Source organism: Triticum urartu, chromosome 3 (assembly GCF_003073215.2).
Source record: "Triticum urartu cultivar G1812 chromosome 3, Tu2.1, whole genome shotgun sequence".
NCBI lineage: Eukaryota > Viridiplantae > Streptophyta > Magnoliopsida > Poales > Poaceae > Triticum > Triticum urartu.
This window is the reverse complement of record NC_053024.1, coordinates 34,530,757-34,544,234: the sequence shown is the minus strand read 5'-3', so window position 1 is coordinate 34,544,234 and position 13,478 is coordinate 34,530,757. Positions and strand designations below refer to the sequence as shown.

Genomic DNA, 13,478 nt, shown 5'->3' with positions numbered 1-13,478 from the left:
TTAGCCCGTTTAGGAGCCCACTCTGGACCGGAGCTCTCCCGGAGAAATGGCGAGCTCAGTTGCTTATAAGCAGCCGGGCAAAGTAAAAAAGGACAATGAACTTGCAGCGATATATTGGTGATGGTGATCTAACTGTGTCTGTTAACGTATACGTCTGCACGCGAAATCTAGTGTTCCAGATGGATGGGCTCTAGCTTCGTACTCAATCAGTATACGTCTGCCACTCGTGTAGCCATCATCAGGTCCTCCGGTCGTGGAATTCAGTCACGCGGGAAAATCATATCTGTGGTGCACTGAACATGGAGCAATATTGGCGCTGGCGCGTGATGTAGTAGTGTCCACGTTTTGTCTTCCAGATGGATTAACACGTCGTACAATCGTTCTCAATCAGTCGCTCGCCCAGCCAGCGCCTCATCCGTAGGGATTTACTGGCCCGCCCGTCGTGGAATTCAATCAATCATGCGGTTGAAGTAGGAGGCCAAGCGCACCACGGCACTCCAAGTTTTTTGACCGGTAATGCTACACCCATATAAGGCTACGTATGTGTTTTACGTAATATGCAAGGTGGACCAATCAGATTAGAGGAAGGAGGATGAAGCAGCCCACCCTCGCAAAAATCAGGGGGTGAAGTTAATTAGTTAGGAAGGTTACGTAAGTGTTTATAGGCTCTACGTACATTTAGGATTTTCGTTTTTTGACCATCCACGGCACGGGAAATTTACCCACCGTAGAAGGACCGTGCGTGCGTGTGAGGAAGACAAGTGGAACACGGTGTGTTTTGATAGGCTCGATTTTTGTCCAAGAGTGATTTTTCTACCGCACATGGATGCACAGAGATACCAAGAATGCTACACATACGGGTTTTTACAGGAGTTTACAGAATTGATTTTATGTGGCAGTTTTTGATTGGGTGTTAATTGGGGAGGGGGCCACCTCCATGAAAATCAGGGGGGGCAATGTTTATGAAATTTGGGAGGAGTTCGTAACAACCTGTAAAGCCTCGTAGATGTAGCATTTTTGACAGAGATACACCGTCCACAGTTCCACACACATATTCATCGTTGGTTCTTTTTTTTTTCTGCACTGCAAACCTTTTTTATTCATTTATCAGAATAGTTACACCCTTTACAAGCATAGGAATTGCAGCCACCGGGCCGAATCTAGCCAAGTATTAGGTGGAGATATCCTATCCAAGATAGCTAACTCATCCGCTACATTTCCTATGACAGTGATTTTTCTACCGTACATGGATAACAGGGATACACCATCCACCCATATATACATCGTCGGTTGTTGCTCTAAGATTTGTGTCATGTTTCTACTTTTTTGTTAAGGATCTTGTTTTTCAGCTATTGCATAATGATAATGGGACAGATAGAGAGAATAAACATGAATCTAGAGAGGCGACTTGATGACGATCATGACAAGCGTACCTCCTTCTGCTCGTACGGCCGCCGGGGCTCATTGCAGCCTTCCTTCTTGCCCACCCGTCCACTATATCTTAGCCTGAGGATGCCCTCACCTACTGTCAACGGTGTCCAAGATCTTGCGTGCAGACTAAGAGAGGCGGCGGTGCTGGTTGTTGGATAAATTAGCAATTCTCTGGCTGTTTTAATTCATATAACCGATTATACGCACCAGTTGGCCAAGTCAAAGCCACGACGGCGGTAACCGCATCCTCGGCAACCTTCTTCTAGGTTTCGGAGGCAATTTTGACTGTTTTGACCTGTGGATGAAATCAATTCACAAAATGAACTGCCCGTGAAACTATTTCACAGCACTGACCCTTTTGTGTAGCGCCCGCCACGCAGGCGCCACACCCTACGGTGCAGCGCCTAGCTCGCGGGCGTTGCACGCCAGTCCACTGTGGCGGTCCTTGGGCCCGCACCCAGCAGTGCAGCGCCTCCTAACTAGGCGCCACACATGTAATGTGCAACGCCTAGCGTTCGGGCGCTGCACTGTGACTTATCCAGCGGCTGGGCCCCCCTCCCCTACTCCCCCCACCCCACACACCCCAACCCGAGCTTTGCCCCCTCTCCCAATCTCTCCCCCTCTGAAATCCTCTCCCAAAACTTGCAAATTTGAAGAATTTGTCCGTGGATTTCAAAGTCATACCCTCCCTCAAGGTAATCTTCTCCGATCCCTTGTTTTGATCCAAGTAATGCTAGTTTGGGAAACCCTAGTTTTGTTTGGATCTAGAGATTTGCATGGAGATGTGAGATCTTTGCTTGCCAATTTCCTATGATTAGGCTTTGTTAGTATGTTAGGGTTATTCTTATGGGTGTTCTTATGTTGGTGCTAGGGTTATGGTTAGGGTTATTGTTAGGGTTATGGTTAGGGTTAGGGTTATGGTTAGGGTTATGGTTAGGGTTAGGGTTAGGGTTGTTGTTTGATATATATGTATTAGGGTTTGTATTCCGTGTTAATCCTTAAATTAGTACTCATGGAAGCAATGTTACGATGTGTTGTTTGAATGCTTATAGGGATGGGAAGAACATGTGTGTTTGTTCATCATGGGGACAAAGACGCCTTCTTGAAAGGCAATATTGAACCGGATCCGGATGAGGTAGATATGTTGTTTGATAGTAGTCCTAGCTATGCGGAGCTCTTGCAACAAGTGAGGAAAGATTTGAATTGGATGGACCCTAGTGATATCGTTGAGTTGGAGGGAAGGCATAATGTAGGTTTTGGAATGCACATCCGTTGGAAGACAATGCGTATCAACTCGGAGCAACGTTGGGTTGCATACAAGGAAACGGTGGCCGATTCACTTGACAAGGCTCTTGAGTTATTTGCAACGAAGAAGGTTGATTCAAATTTGCATTTGGACTTGAACCGGAAACCCTCCCCTTTGGTTGCTAGTAGCCCCCCACCCTTGAAGCGAGATGAAATTGTTGAACCTCTTTTGACCCAAGAAGTGAGGCCAACATTGAGCCCGTTTACAAACAACCAAGATGAAGCTTTGCAAGAGGACAATGATGAGTATGCAGACGATGACAATGAAGTTGATATCCATGACAACAATGTGGGTGATCTTGACAAATATCATTTGCAAGAGACAATGGACCATTCCATCCCTTTTTCCCGTGCATATGCATCGGATTCGGATGACGAAGGTCCCGATGAACAAGTTGATGAGGAGGGGTTCACGGTGAAGGAGGCCGAAGCTTTCGAGAAGGTATTCGGTCGGGATCACAAGACACCATTGTTCAAGGATGTTAGTCTCGCGGATGAAGCCGTTGTGGATGGTGGCAAATCTATATCTCTTGGGGTTAGGCCAAGCTCTCACCGTGATTTGGGAGACGACAAGAACCGGAATGGTAAAGGGTGTAAGTTCGAAACCTTCTTGGAATTGAAGATGTGGCTCGACAACTACTCGGTTACGCATTATCGTCCACACAAGGTGGTGCATTCGGACGTCAATGTGCGCTACACGGTTGCATGTGCATGTGAAGATGAAATATGTCCGTGGATTGTGCGTGCAAGACCATGGAAAGGAGGTCCCGCTTGGCACGTAGTGAGTAGTGTGCCAACTCACATGTGCCGAGGCAAAAGGGTGGATGGCAAGATTGTGTCCCAAGACCACAGACAACTCACGTCTGAGTTCATCGCTTACAGGCTCTCCAACTCAATATCCACACTTCCAACAATGAGCGTCCAACATTTCATTGACCTTGTGAAAGCCATATTTCATTACAAGGTGAAGTACGGCAAGGCATGGAAGGCGAAGCAAGCCGCATTTAAGATGTTGTATGGTACTTGGGAGGAAGCATACAACCGAATCCCTAGGTTGTTGTTAGCCATGGCCGCCACAAACCCGGGCATGGTTCATGTTGTCGAGCCTCATGGGCACCAAACAACGGTTTATGAAGGAAAGAAAGTCCGAGTATTTGGCCGTGCATTTTGGGCGTTCGAGCAATGCGTGAGGGCTTTCGAACACTGTAGGCCGGTCATCTCCATTGATGGCACGTTCTTGACCGGACAATACAAGGGCACCTTGTTGGTTGCGATAGCAAGTGATGCCAATAACCGGGTGTTGCCATTGGCATTTGCTTTGGTTGAGGCGGAGAACAATGACAACTGGGAGTGGTTTATGCGTCTTTTGAGGACGAAGGTGTTACCCGCTCAAAGGAAAATTTGTGTCATATCGGATCGGCATGCAGGAATTCTTAACGCAGTGGAGATTGACATTCCCGGGCATGCTCCGTTGCACCATCGATGGTGCATGAGGCACTTTTGTTCGAACTTCTATAGGGCATGTGGCCTTAAGGAGTTGGCCGATGATCTTCAAGATTGTTGTCTTGCTTTCTCCGAGAAGCGGTTCGCCACTTTGTTGAACAAATTGCTCGCACACAAAAAACTTGATCACGGGGGTCAAGACTTTATGAATAGGCACATTCCCCACCGGAACAAGTGGGCACGTGCTTTTGATGAAGATGGCCGAAGATACGGTCAAATGACAAGCAATATGGCCGAATGCTTCAATAGGGTGCTCAAAGGTGCACGTGGATTACCTGTGACGGCAATAGTTCAATACACATTTGACAAGATGAATGCGTACTTTCTAAAGTATTCAATGGAAACTGATGCACAGATAGCGGGTGAGAACCTGCGCAAGTACAAGTACAAGTTCCCACCCAAGGTTGATGAATGGTTAGAATTTCAATCACGAAAGGCGGACTCAGAAGAAGCTATATTATGTGACAACGAAGAGTGGAAGTATGAAGTGAAAGAGCCAGGAGGAACCACAAACGATGGCCGGCAACATGGAGGTCGGGCTTTCACGGTGTCGTTAACACAATGTGATTGCTCTTGCGGGAGGCCATTGTTGCTTCATCTCCCATGCTCACATTTGTATACCGCCGGTCGCGTTAGAAATGTGGACATCAATCACCCACAGACCATGAGGGAGTTGGAGTTCTCAATCATGACGGTCAAGAAAACATGGGCTCCCCGCTTTCACCCATACTTTGACCAATCACAATGGCCGGAGTACCATGGAGTTCAACTATGGCCGGATCCGGAGTTGAAGGTTGTTAAACGTGGTAGACGTAAAACAAAGCGTTTTAGAGGCGACATGGACGGATGGGGCCATGGTGGCCACCACGAAGCGGGAAACGATCAATTCCAAGAGCCTCGTGAGAGCTCCCGTTGTGGGGAATGCAAAGGTCATGGCCACAACAAAAGAAAATGTACGAAACCAAGGAAAAGGTCCAAGAAAAATGATGCAAGCACTAGCCAACAAGGAGCTACACAAGGGAGCCAACCAAGTGGTAGCCAACAAGTGCCAAGCCAACCAAGAGGTAGCCAACAAGTGCGAAGGCAACAACGTGGTAGCCAACAAGTGCCAAGGCAACCAAGTGGGAGCCAACCTAGTGGTAGCCAACAAGTGCCAAGGCAACCAAGTGGTAGCCAACAAGTGCCATGGCAACCAAGTGGGAGCCAACCTAGTAGTAGCCACCAAGTGCCAAGGCAACCAAGTGGGAGCCAACCTAGTGGTAGCCAACAAGTGCCTAGCCAACCAAGTGGTAGCCAACAAGTGCCAAGCCAACCAAGTGTTAGTCAAAGAGGATCTAGGAAACAAAGAGGTCGGCAACTAGGACTTACAAGAGGCCGTGGTGGTGGTAGAGCTCGTGGTGGTGGTGTTGGCCGTGGTGATGGTCTTGGCCTTGGTGATGGACTTGGCCGTGGTGATGGACAAGGGCAAGGTCGTTATAGAGGAATGTTTGGATACCTCGATGGACCATTTCCGTATGTTGCTCACTAACTATAATGTTTCAAATGTTCTTGTTTTCCATATGTTATTTTTTTTCATATGTTCCATTTGTTTGTATTGTCTTTACTAACCATTATGTTTCACTCATTGTAGGTATGGCGGCTTCCCAACCCAACAAACCAACAATGAAGGAGGATGGCGAAGATGAGATGGCGGGATGGTGGGAGAAGGCTGCGAAGAAGCTTAGAGAGGAGGATGCAGCCAAGCTAAAGAAGAAAAAGGAAGAGGAGCTTGAGGAGAAGAGGAAGGAAGAAGAGAGAGCGTCAAATGCGATGCGCGCTAGGGAGCAAGCATTGGTGAGGAAATGTGAGGAGGCACAGAAGAAGCATCAAAAGGATTTTGAAGAAGGAACCATGAAGCTTTGGGCAATTGCAGCTGAAAAAAAAGAGAGGGAGGAAAAGATATTCATGGAGAGGGTGGTTAAGGAGGCCCACCTCATAAGGAAAAGGGAGGAGGAAGAGGAAGAAGAAGAAGGGAAAGGGGCCTTGCTCTACGCAATAGAGCTATGTCATGAACTACTATCTCTCCTCTTCGATTTGGTTGTGAACTACTATGTGTCATGAACTACTATCTCTCCTCTTCGATTTGGTTGTGATCTACTATGTGTCATGAAGTACTATGTATTATGAATTAGTATGTGTCGTGAAGTACTATGTGTCTTGAAGTACTATGTGTCACAGTTCTTTGCTTGCTATGTGTCGTGAGCTACTATCTCTCCTCATCGGAATATGTGTGCGTGTGCCAAAAATTTGCTAAGTACAAGTGCAACGCCTAGCTGCTGGGCGTTGCACTGCACAGTGTGGCGCCTCAGCGCTAGGCGTCACACTGTATAGTGCAGCAACTTGTCCGAGAAGCTGCTAAGTACTCAAGGTTAATTATATCTTACGCGTGTAGCAACTTGTCCGTGTCCTCCCACTCCGGCGGATGTGCCTGGAACAAACCAAACTGACGGCGCACTCGATGTGGGAGGTGAAGCTCAACCGCCCAGTTGCATATGAGTGGGCACCGCATACGCCAGAGATCCCTATCCCTAGTGCACATCGGATTCAGCCTGAACTCTAAAGGGTCACCAAAACTATCTCCTGTTCCATACGGCTCCCATATCACCTGCAAAATGGGATAGAATGCAAAATTGATATCGAGTTGCAATAGAAGCATCATAATCACTTATGCCATGTCAATTCACCTGCTCAGGCGTGATCGCGTCAAGCTCACTCTGGTACAACTTGTACATGACCGAGGGATCATCTGTCGTCTCATTTATCACATCCCACTTGTAAGCCCAAGTGGGTAGCCGTAGTAGGTCGCCTTTGTCGTCCCAATCATCGTACTTCACCTTCTTCGGACGTCCAACCGGCAAACGCTCCCAGCTCCATATGGAAAGTGCGAGCAAACAACCACCAATACCTCCAGATGACCTACAACAGGCTTCGTCCAACTGCACATAAAAGAGAACATGGTTCAATTAAGAGCAAGATCGCATTCATAATGTAGCAATGAAGTGAAAAAGAAACAACTTCATACCTGTCTATACAAGTAAGCCAGTGTCGCCGAACCCCAACTCCATTTGCTATCGAAGACGGTCAACGCCTTCAGCCACATCCATGGAGCATTCTTGCCTGTGCCATCAGCAAACATAGTCCTGGATATCACATACCACATGTAGACACGAGCATATATCTTGACCGTGTCCTCATCAGCTTCCGGTGGGCAAGTACCAAAGTGCTCAGTAATCCACGTGAAAGTAGCACCGGCTGCGACTCTTTCCTTCTTCTTGTTTTCTGCTGCTGGTTCCGGAGGCTCCGGAGGAACCATACCGATAAGGGCATGCATCTGCGCGCGCCACCCATCGGAGTCGGTGCTCATACATAGAGGATTCCCATCGATAGGAAGACCGGTGATCATAGCAATATCCTGGAGCGTCACTGTCATCTCCCCGGTCCGTAGATGGAAACTATGTGTCTCCGGCCGCCAATGATCAATAAGCGCGGTGAGTGCTGGAGCATTGTTGGGTGGCGTCGACCGTCTGACCATATGAATGAAAGGGAGAAGTCCTGTCTCCCTTACATACGATGTGTATCGCTCATCATAGCGCATCCACCCAAGGGTGACCCCGTGAGAACGAAGCTTCAAAGGTGCAAGCGGCTACAAACAAACAATTCATAACATTACATATGGGGCATTTGTGTTTGAAATAAATACGAAATTCATAAAACAGGCCACTTTCATTATTACCCGCTGCTCCACCGCCATAGCGTACGACCGGTGTTGTTTGTCCCAGTGATCATCGAGAAGCCAAACCATCCTAACAATTTTGAAAGAAAGCTTTCTTGTCAACACGATTATCTTTTCAATACAAATAAACTAAAGTACGCCTACTAGATGCAAAATACAAAGCATATGTATCCAAACATATAAATAAAATGTCAACCTATGTATCCAAACTATATAAATAACATGTCAACCTATGTATCCAAACCACATTCTAGTCTAACAAGGGTTCCCCAAATCGAATACATGCAAGATTCAAACAAAAATTTCCTAAATCTAATACACACAAGATTCAAACAAGGGTTCCTCAAATCTCCGAAATAGCATACATTCTATGGATAGAAAGAAGGGGATCGGAGAAAAGTACCTTCTAGGATGGATTGGTGAAGGAATCCATGGGCCAAATCGTCAGATCTGAAGATTTTTTAAGAGGGGATTGAGAGGGGGAGAGGAGGAAGCCGCCGGCCGCCTGTTCTGTAACTCCTCTGGAACGAATGGGTGGGGTGGGGGGGGGCAGCGGGCGGCTGGCATCTAAGTCACAGTGCAGCGCCTGCGGGCCGGGCGCTGCACATTACGGTGCAGCGCCTAGCTCTGAGGCGCTGCACTGCTGGGTGCGGGCCCAAGGGCTGCCACGGTGGACTGGCGTGCAACGCCCCCGAGCTAGGCGCTGCACCGTAGGGTGTGGCGCCTGCGTGGCGGGCGCTACACAAAAGGAATCAGTGCTGTGAAATAGTTTCACAGGCAGTTCATTTTGTGAATTGATTTCGTTCACAGGTCAAAATAGTCAAAATTCCCGGTTTCGGAGTCTCCAGACATGGTGATATTGAGGAAGTAGAGGACGTAGTCGAAGTTGAGGACAAGGACGATGAAATTTTGATTTCAACTTGTTCCATAGGATCCTGCGGATTGAATTTAGATCTGGAAATTTGTGTCATCGTAGATGCATGTTCTACTTATTTGTATAATTGTATAATTAGTCTTTGTTTCCAGACCTGTGAATCAACTTTAAATCTGAAAATATGTGTCATGGTAGACGCGTCATGGTAGATGCGTGTACGTTTTTTCCAGAGCTGTTTACAAGTTTAGGGATTCATTGTTCTTGGTATTGGTAGGATTTAGAGTTCTTGTGGCCCAACTTACGCATATGACTTTTACGGTAAGCATGTGAGTTTTCATTTCGTATTTCCCCAATGGATGTTATATTGTAGTATAAGATAACAGTAAGAAATTCGAATCACAAAAGTAATAGACAACTAGCATGTTGCACATGCATTTGCGCATGCAACCATGCTAGTTTACTTTAAAAGTAGTCTGACATTATGGTTTTTCTCTTTTATTTCATAGGTATATAATGATAAAAGTAGTAGCCTAGTATGTGCCTTGACGATTGTCAACATTCTAAACAACAATATTGTTGCTATAAAAGGAAGTATTGGCCATTATTTATTGGTGCCATTATACCTGGTAACACCTTCGTCCCAAGAAAACCGTTATAGTGATAACACATAGTATTTAGCTTAGCTTTATTTTACATGCGTGATTTTGGAATCAACAATAGTTTCTCCTTCCTACGAACGGTTAGCCCGAACACCTCTGTCATATCGATATCTTTTTTCTCAACCCCAACCGGAAGTTCCCAATCAAAATGGTTCACGAGGTTTGCTAACATAAGCTCAACATTTGCGATTCCGAGGTTTATACCAGGGCATATCCTTCGTCCTGCCCCGAACGGCAAGAACTGAAAATCATTCCCTTTGAAGTTAACATTCGTAGCGTTGCCTTCATCTGTAAATCTTTCAGGTACGAATTCTTCCGCATCCTCCCAGGAGCTTGAATCCCTCCCAACGGCCCATGCATTGACGACGACACGTGTCCCAGCAGGAACCATGTATCCATGGATGGTACAATCAGCCATGGCCAGGTGCGGAGCAAGGAGAGGCGCAACAGGATACAGCCTGAGAGACTCTTTTATTACTGCTCTTAGGTACACCATGTTGTTCATATCAGCTTCGCTCACAATTTCTTGTCCCCGGGGTATGATACTCCTTACTTCATCTTGTAGCTTCCGCATGAAGTGTGGCCTTCTCATGAGCTCAGCCAAGGTGAATTCGAGGACGTTAGCTGACGTGTCTGTTGCACCGAAAAATACATCCTGTGGATAACAATTAGTTAGGTGATACCGAGAGACATACAGAAATCAAGGTATATAATTTGAAAGGTATTATCTGTACTTACCGTGAGGAGAGCTTTCATGTGCTCTCTTGTGAGATCATACTCCTGCTGAACAGACAACAGAATATCTACGAAGTCGCCATCCTTGTGATCAGACGCTGATTTACGCTTGCTCACACGATCGTCGATCACCTTGTCCAGCAGATCAGCCCATCTGTTCCTCACTCTTTCGGCCTTGGCACACACCGCCCTCTTAAGCACTCCTACCCTACCCAATGCTGGGAAGTACTCCTCCAAGTTGAACCCGCCCAGAAGCCGTGAGGTGTCGTTGATGAGTTCCCGGAACAACTTGCTCCGTCCATCTTTCAGGAAGAACTTGCCCGACACGATACGGCACGCCATGTCATTCGAGAATGAGTTGAGCAGCTCGCTCATGTCGACTGTACCACTAGCTGTGGCTGCCTCGTTGATCTTGGCCATCGACATGCTGACCTATGAGAGCATGCATCTTAATTAATATATGAGAAGCTAACAGTTAGATATGTAACTCTTAATTAGCTAGCAGAGGACAACATGGAAGTCATTTTTGTTTCTCTTGCAAAAGACATGGAACATGGAAGTCTTTTTTTCCTTTTTGCGAGAGACAGGGAAGTCATTGTTTTCCTTTATTTATTGTCGGATGTACTCCCTTCGTACAAAAATAAAAGATGTTTTTGCAGTGCAAAGGTACAAGTAGCCAAGTCCAAATGAGTGTGACAAGAATGATCGCAACGTCATGAAAGAAAAGTCTGTCAGAGTGGCGAAAATTGCGAGATAATCAGAAATCAGTACCTCCTCCGCGCCGGCGCTGCGAAAAGACTGCACCTTCTTAACACTCAGCATGTGGGTGGTGACAAGCTTCCTTGCCTGCCGCCAGTACTCGCCGTATGGCGCGAAGGCAATGTCAGAGGAGCCGTACATGATGATGTCGGAGACAACGGAGCGTGGCCGCGACGCCAGGACGTGGTCGTGCGTGCGCAGCACTGCCTCTGCGGCGCGTGGAGAGGACACGACGAGGGTGGGCACGGCGCCCAGCCGGAGGAGCATCACGTCCGGACCGTGCTTCCTGGCCAGGTCACGGAGGGAGACGTGTGGGAGGGCGCCGACGAGGTGCAAGTGCCCGATTATGGGCAGCGCCGGCGGCGAAGGTGGGAGGCGCTGCCCTGTTGATCCTGTCTTTCTGGTGAACCAGTGATGCAGAGACAAGAGGAGGAGGGGGAGCAGGAACAGAAACCATGCCCGCGGGGGCGTCTCTAGCATGAGCTCCTGCACGAGGTTTGCCATGCTGAGCTCAGTTGCTTTATCAGGTTTTGCATCACATGCTCTGTTGCTTTATAAGCAGCCAGGCCGGGTAGTAGGCGAAAAAGCATATGCATACATTGACACATATCTGCGGTGCACTGAACTTGGAGCAATATTTGTGCTTGTGTGTCCAAGTCAGGTCTAGTCTTCCAGATGGATGAGCTCTTCGTATTCAATTAGCATACGTGTGTTAAAGTTGTCACTGGCTCAAACGTGCAGCAGGTTGTCCTTCTCCTCGTAGCTACCGATGAATAGGCCATAACAGCCTTCTCCTCTCACCGATCGTGTAATTCAATCACGCGGGAGAAGTAGACATCCAACCTCCACACCACGTTCGTCTCTAGAAGTTTTGACCATCCACGGCACGGAAAGATCTCCACAATGCTAAGTCTCGTAATACTCATACTAGTATGCATGCATGTGAGCAAGACAACTGAAACACGGTGTTTAATTTGATCAACTCGATAGGACCATTTTTGTGCCAAGTGAAAAAGCATATGCATACATTCACACATATCTGCGGTGCACTGAACTTGGAGCAATATTTGTGCTTGTGTGTCCAAGTCAGGTCTAGTCTTCCCGATGGATGAGCTCTTCGTATTCAATTAGCATACGTGTGTTAAAGTTGTCGCTGGCTCAAACAGGTTGTCCTTCTCCTCGTACACTACCAGAAAAACTGCTTGCGCCGACGGCCTCATCTATGCCGGCGGCTCCCGTCGGCATAGATGGACCTATGCCGACGGCCAAGGACAGGCCGTAGGCGTAGAAAAGCCATCGGCATACATCCATCTATGCCGACGGGGCCGTCGGCATAGACGAGGCCATCGGGACCGCTCGAGATACGCCTACGGGACCCGTCGGCATAGCTGCGGCCGTCGGCATAGCCGCGGCCGTCGGCATAGCCCGGGCCCACCTACCCGGTCAGCGCTGACCGTTTGACGGCGTTGAAACTACGTCGACGGGAGGTAACGGCGGCCGGCGGCATATTTATGGCAGAGGTATGCCTACGGCATAGCCGACAGCATAGACCTGGCCCATCCCCTCTGCCACGTCATCGATCCATGTGCGCACCTATGCCGACGGCCGTCGGCATATGTTTATTTAGTTTTATTTTTAATTTTGCTTTATACTATCTATGGCAAAGGTATGCCTACGGCATAGCCATCAGCATAGGCCCCTCTGCCACGTCATCGATCCTTGTGCCATGCCACGTCATCGATCCGTGGGACCGCACCTCCGTGTGTGCACAGATATGCCGACGGCTTGGCCGTCGACATACATTTATTTTACTTTATTTTTTGATTTTTACTTTATTTTTGTTATTTTTACTTTATATTTGTTTTTGTTTTTGCATAAGATAATTATGCCTTATCTAAAAAACATACCCAATGGTATATCGATTGCCCCCCGTTACGAACGTCGCTATCGCCGGGTCACGGTGGGGGGAAACGGTCGACACGGAGGGAATTCTGGTTAGTGGGGGGATTCGGGGTGTAGCTATGTCACCGAAACATCGCACGGGTCCCGATGCATATGTGAAAGTGTTCAGGCATGCGTAGACGCGTCTTGGGGCTCCACGGTGTGGCCCCCTACACGCAAGGCAGTGCCGGCGTCACTTGGAGGGGGCCAAACCCCGGAGACGCGTGCCGCCTCTTCGGACATGCCACTACATTGTATGGCATGTATGAGGTCCCGGTGCGACGCTCGGGTGGCATTGCTACCCCCCAGGCCCCCCGTCCCGCCTAACCCTGTAGCGTTTGACCACGAGATCTATCCCTTTGACTTTGCACGAACCGGCTTTAAGCAGTGGACCTATCCACCCAGTTGTGTTAGGTCAGCCCATAGGAACACTTTGGAGCAACATACGGGCCAGACCCACAACAAGATCCCCTCCGTGTAGACACGACGCGTCCGTTTC

At 48.0% G+C, this 13,478-nt stretch overlaps 2 protein-coding genes across 2 annotated transcripts; both read right to left on the bottom strand.

Annotated features, from left to right (window-relative positions):
- Nucleotides 1–6,658: 6,658 nt before the first annotated feature.
- On the bottom strand, nucleotides 6,659–8,029 carry LOC125546567 (serine/threonine-protein phosphatase 7 long form homolog). The gene is made up of 4 exons (XM_048710783.1): nucleotides 8,012–8,029; nucleotides 7,301–7,921; nucleotides 6,963–7,214; nucleotides 6,659–6,883 (listed from the first exon to the last, which is right to left on the bottom strand). Exons 1-4 carry the CDS (start codon nucleotides 8,027–8,029, stop codon nucleotides 6,659–6,661), a joined length of 1,116 nt encoding a protein of 371 aa, XP_048566740.1.
- A 1,511-nt stretch (nucleotides 8,030–9,540) lies between these two features.
- On the bottom strand, nucleotides 9,541–11,577 carry LOC125542581 (indole-2-monooxygenase-like). Its single transcript, XM_048705662.1, has 3 exons — nucleotides 11,051–11,577; nucleotides 10,283–10,711; nucleotides 9,541–10,199 (listed from the first exon to the last, which is right to left on the bottom strand). The coding sequence occupies exons 1-3, from the start codon at nucleotides 11,540–11,542 to the stop codon at nucleotides 9,576–9,578; spliced, it is 1,545 nt and encodes a 514-aa protein (XP_048561619.1). The 5' UTR covers nucleotides 11,543–11,577; the 3' UTR covers nucleotides 9,541–9,575.
- Between the last annotated feature and the right edge of the window lie 1,901 nt (nucleotides 11,578–13,478).